The 5,727-nt window shown below is 38.0% G+C and overlaps 1 protein-coding gene across 1 annotated transcript; it reads left to right on the top strand.

The window, feature by feature from the left end:
- The first annotated feature begins 1,065 nt into the window (after positions 1-1,065).
- Positions 1,066-2,926, top strand: LOC128292694 (uncharacterized). Its single transcript, XM_053027587.1, has 3 exons — positions 1,066-1,552; positions 1,661-2,205; positions 2,891-2,926. Exons 1-3 carry the CDS (start codon positions 1,066-1,068, stop codon positions 2,924-2,926), a joined length of 1,068 nt encoding a protein of 355 aa, XP_052883547.1.
- Positions 2,927-5,727: the final 2,801 nt, after the last annotated feature.

Here is a 5,727-nt window from a genome sequence, read left to right as displayed (position 1 = left end):
AGCCAGGCTACAAAACTCGACTGTGGATTTGAGTTTTTCTAAAGACGTAAATTTTTTAAAGAACTATTTCAAATAGTAGGAAAAAAATTTTGAAGTGACTTCTGCATGTGTGGTCTACCGAGTCTTCGGCACCGATCCTGTAAGTTCTCTAAAACTATTGTTTATTTGAAATACTAAGATTATCGTAGATAATAGACTGTACTGAAACCTTTGTTAAGGTAACTTAAAACTGTAGTAAGACTACGATCTGCGCAAACAAACAACTCTAAATTATTGATGCTATTTTTCATAAAATATCCGTTAATAAAAACTAGAACTGTAAAACTGATGTATAAAATTATTAATATAGATAATATGCAAATCGATAATGAGCAATGGAGGTACTCGTGGTAGGGCTACACGAGGTCGCGGTAGAGACCATGGAAGTGCTTGGGCTGGGTCTTCGGCATCGGGCCGTATGCCTAACGTTGTGGCAAGAGAGGCATCGGCTTCATATGTGACTGAGACTGGGTCACACGATCGGGTAGCTGGGGATGACGCACTGTCCCAAGCTATGCTGCGAATTCTAGAAAAGGTCGCTGGGCCTAATACTGGTACTGTGGACTGTGGGTCAATAATGGAATGACTCAGGTCTAATGGGGCTGAGATCTTTAGGGGTCTCACTGGAGTTACCCCTAATGTGGCTGAATATTGGATAAAGGCCATGACAAGGATCATGGATAACCTCAACTGCACCCCAGAGCTAAAATTGAATTGTGCAATGTCGTTGTTGCGATATGAAGCCTATCAGTGGTGGCTTACAGTGAAAGAGGGTACTCAGACCGAACGATTGACTTGGGAGTTTTTCAAGAATACGTTCCAAGGGAAATATGTGGGTGCTAGTTATGTAGATGCCCAGAGGAAAGAGTTTCTGAATTTGACTTAGGGGGATAAGTCGGTAGTTAAATATGAGTCTGAGTTTTTGTGACTTAGCCGCTATGCGTGTGGGATAGTGGCAACTGAATATGAGCGTTGTGTTCGTTTCGAGGATAGCCTCAGAGATAATTTGTGAATTCTGATAGCTCTATGGAGGGAGCGAATTTTGCTGTATTAGTAGAGAAGGCTAAGATCACCGAGGATGTGAAGTGCGCTGAGCGCCAGAATCGTGAAAAGGATAAAGGAAGGAACAAGAGGGTTTGGGAGCCTTCAGGTACAACTATGGGGCCTAAGAAGAAGGCCAGATTTGATGGGCCAGCCAAAGTTGGGGTCCCTGTTTCTACTATTGGCCTGCAGCCTTGTGCTAATTATGGAAAACGCCATCAGGGCGAGTGCTGGAAGAGGTTAGGGGCATGTTTAAGGTGTGGATCTATAGAGCACCGTATCAGAGACTGTCCAAGAAGTCCTGATCAGATGAAAGCTCTAGGTATGGGTACTGTTCAGCCGCAGAGAGGTTTTCAGCAGCCACCGAGAGGTCAGGCCAGAGGTAGAAATGGTATGGGCCGTGGTTGTGAAGCATCGGGCAGAGGTGCTGGGCATAATGAGGAGAGGCAGTCGGCACTGGTTTATGCTGCATGTCACTGAGTGGACGGAGATGCCCCAGTTGTTATTATGAGTACATTCTTTATTCATCATGTACCTTACACTGCATTAATTGATGTTGGGTCTATGCACTCTTATATAGCTTGCACTGTGTCTGAGACTGTGGGTGTGATGTTTGAAAACACTATGAGTAAGGTTACTGTGTTAAGTCTATTAGGGCAACCTGTGAGAGTGAATAAACTGTTTAAGGAGGTACCTTTGGAGATTCAAGGAAGGATCTTTTTGGCAGATTTAATAGAACTCCCTTTTAGGGAGTTTGACTTGATACTGGGTATGGATTGGCTAGATAAGCATCAGGCGAATTTAGATTGTGCCGCTAAGCAGTTAGTACTGAAAACTGCAGAGGGTGATGGGATAGTTGTGATTGGGGAGCATCGAAACTATCTCTCAAATGTCATTTCTAAATTTAGAGCTGAGAAGTTGGTTCGTAAGGGTTACGAGGCGTATCTAGCCTACTTCAGTGCTTCTGGTTCTGAGGCTTCGGCTGTTAAAGATATCAGAAAAGTTAGGGATTTTTTGGATGTCTTTCCTGATGAACTACCAGGGTTACCTCCTAACTGTGAAGTTGAGTTTGGGATAGAGCTCTTGTCGAGTACAGCTCTGGTGTCTATTGCCCCTTATAGAATGGTACCGAAAGAGCTTGTAGAGCTTAAGGCTCAGATTCAAGAGTTACTGATCGAGGTTCATCCGCCCTAGTGTGTCTCTGTAGGGAGCACCGATTTTATTTGTGAAGAAGAAGGATGGAACCATTCGTATGTACATTGAATATTGGCAAATGAATAAATTGACTATCAAAAATAAGTACCCCTACCCAGGATTGACAATCTATTCGACCAATTTCGAGGAGCCTTGGTCTTCTCTAAGATTGATCTCCGATCAGGGTAGCATTAGCTAAGGGTCAAGGAGACTGATGTCTACAAAATAGCATTTAGGACTCGTTACGTTCATTACGAGTTCCTAGTAATGCCGTTTGGACTAACGAATGCACTAGCGACTTTTATGAATTTGATGAAGCAAGTGTTTTAGCCCTATCTTGATCAGTTCGTAGTTGTGTTTACAAATGACATTCTGGTGTATTCAAGGACTGAGGATGAACATGATGCACATCTCCAAGTTATTCTACAGATTTTGAGGGAGAAACAATTATACGCTAAATTCAACAAGTGTGAATTCTGGCTACGTGAGGTAACTTTTCTGGGTCATGTGGTATTTGCTGAGGGTATTAGGGTTGATTCTCAAAAAATTGAAGCTACTCTGGATTGGAAGTAGCCTAAGTTGGTATCTGAGATTCGAAGTTTTCTGGGTTTGGCAGGGCATTATAGACGGTTTATTGAGCTGTTTTCGTTGATTACTGCACCTCTGACTAAGTTGTTACATAAAGAAATACTGTTTAACTAGACTAATAAGCAGCAGGAAAGTTTTTAGAAACTCAAGAAAGTTCTGACTGAGGCCCCTGTCTTAATACAACCAGAGTTTGGAAAGGAATTCACTGTCAACAGCGATGCATCACATGTTGGTTTAGAATGTAAGTTGATGTAATGGGGTAAGGTTGTAACAGCCCAATTTAGACCCTAATCGAAACGGTGGTTTCGGGACCACAAATCTTAGCCAGAAAAATATTTTAAAATTATTTTCTGTATTTGATTTTGTGTGAATTTATATCTATGAAATTTTCGTGATTTAATTTATTCAGTTAGGTATCCGATTAAATAAAAGGACTTAATTGTGTAAATTAAAAACTTGATAGTTTAAAGCATGAGGGCCAAATTGTTAGTGGCTTTCTAAGTTGGGGCATTTATATTGTAAATATCCCATTAATAAATAAGTGGGACGGTATAAGACATATGTTACATGGTTTTTATATTATATTATTAACAGTATATAAGTAAATTAAACATTAAGTTATTGTATGTTATAATATAACATAAAACATAAAAAAATAAAGTCATTTGAGTGTTCATAATCTTGATAGCCGGAAATTAATAAAAGAAAAAAAGAAAAGAAAGGGAGTTAGGGTTCGGGTGGTTTTAAGCTCAATTAAGGTAAGTATTCATCTCAGTTTTTGATAATTTCTACATTTTTGAGATCGTTGCTTAGTAATCTTCAAGACCCAAGCTTTAATTTTTTATTTTGATGAATATTTTGAGTGTGCTATTGTTGATAGCTTGTGATTTTTATTGTTTGATGAAGAAAAATGAAAGATATGTTTTAGATTAACATATTTTGTATTAGAGTTTTTGATGATTTTGAGTAATTAGGACTAAATTGAAAATATAATAATTTGAGGGACTAAAATATGAAATTAATGAAATATATGGGCTTGTATAGATATGGGTACCATTCGGCCTAACATGGGCACTTTGAAACTTTGAGTATTTTGTGTTTTGTGCAATAGGGACTAAATTGTAAAAAATTGGAAATATTAGGGGTAAAATGGTAATTTTCCTATTTATGTGTTTTTGGACTAAACCAAATGAAAATATGTTTGAATGAGCTTAATTTGAATATGTTAAGATCAAGAACCAAAGAAATCAGATTTGGACTGGGGAAAAATAAAAGTTGTCGACTAGTAGCCTTGTCCCGTTTTACGACGTCCGAGGTAAGTTTATAAGCAAATAGACGTATTAAATTGTAGTTAAATGTAAACATTATATGATGTTATGAAACGTATGAACATATACAAGTTGTGGTCGAATATGATTAAGCTTGGCTATCACACTTCCGAAATGGTTTCGACAGAGTTACGATGTCCGAAAGCGCCGTATGAACCTTAGGAATAGTAAGGATACATATGTCATGACATAGGATTCTGATATGTGTGTGCGAGTAAGACCATGGCATCGATTTGTGATTCTGATATGTGTATTTATTAGTAATGTGACAGCCCAAAATTGACCCTAGTCGGGAAATGGTTTCGGGATCGCTAAACCGAGTCACCAAAATGTTTGAACGTAATTATGAATGTGTAATTATGTGTATTTATTGTCTAGAATATGTAATTATGAATGTGTGAAAATTTCAAGCTTCGATTTAGTCGATTGCATGTGAATTCAGTTAGTAGGACTTGTGTGACACTTTTGAAAAGTGATAGGCTAATCTATAAGGACCTAATAGTGCATGTAGTCAAAAGGGAGGACTTGCATGTCAAATTCCCCCCCCCCAAGTGCTAGTGGCCGGCCATGACAAGGAATTATGGGCAAAAACATGTCCTAGACATGTTATGTTGGTACATCATGGGAGAAAAAAATAAACAAATAAGTATGGGTAATAAAGAATGGAAAAAAAAAAAGAAGAGAATGTGTGAGTGACCCCCCTTTGGCCGTGAGTTGAAGAAAAGCAAAGAAAAAAAAATTGTTCATCCTTTTTCATCCTTTTTGGCCGAAAATACTAAGGAAGAAGGAAGGAATTTTGCTTCATGCTTGGTTTGGAAGAGGATTAGGAGGAGGTTTGGCCATACTAGTGCCTAGATTAAGGTATGTTTGATGTTGTGCCATGAGATTCATGCATGTTTTTGGTTGCTAACTTGATGTTCTTATTAGCCCATGGTTCAAATCTTTGTTATATCATGGGGATGGTATTTGGCCAAGGTGGATTTTGTGTTAATGCCATTGCATGTTAAATATGAAGCTTGCTAATGATACATGTGATGGTGGATTGATGGCTCTTGGACTTTCTTTTAGTATTTTTGAGTAAGACATTAAGTTCTTTGTTTAATCATGACCAAAAATTATGGTGTTGTGATGTATTCGGCCATGGTACATCCATAAGTATGATTTATGCTCATTGCATGGAAAGTAAGATTTGTGTTTTGGATTTATGTTCATGTTTAGTTACAATCAACTTGAGATTCAGCTCTAGCATATATATATATATGTATATATGTTTGCACATGATGTATTGGTATGACATATATACTATCTCAAGGTATATATTTTCTTATGATGATGTTTCGGTTATGAAGGAAATGATAGATGTGTATTGAGTTACAATATGGAATGCGTTAGTTAGTAAAATGTATGCTGTTTTTTTTTATGTGGTATTAAGTGTATAATTGGCCTCAACATGGACATGCATATTCAGCCACATGAAGGGAATTGGTGTGCATGCATTCGGTTAGAGGCAAGCATATTTATGCCTATTCTTGGCTTA

The sequence above is a fragment of the Gossypium arboreum genome, chromosome 5 (genome assembly GCF_025698485.1).
Source record: "Gossypium arboreum isolate Shixiya-1 chromosome 5, ASM2569848v2, whole genome shotgun sequence".
Taxonomy (NCBI): Eukaryota; Viridiplantae; Streptophyta; class Magnoliopsida; order Malvales; family Malvaceae; genus Gossypium; species Gossypium arboreum.
Note: the sequence above shows the minus strand (reverse complement) of the source record. Positions and strands in the feature narration are given on the sequence as shown.

What these genes read in the sequence shown, in the direction of transcription:
- LOC128292694 (XM_053027587.1), top strand. Translation starts at nt 1,066, where the DNA reads ATGGAGGGAGCGAATTTTGCTGTATTAGTAGAGAAGGCTAAGATCACC. An exon ending in GGCACTGGTTTATGCTGCAT is followed by an intron (nt 1,553 to 1,660) that starts GTCACTGAGTGG and finishes ACTCTTATATAG; the next exon opens with CTTGCACTGTGTCTGAGACT. An exon ending in CTATTGCCCCTTATAGAATG is followed by an intron (nt 2,206 to 2,890) that starts GTACCGAAAGAG and finishes TGGGTTTGGCAG; the next exon opens with GGCATTATAGACGGTTTATT.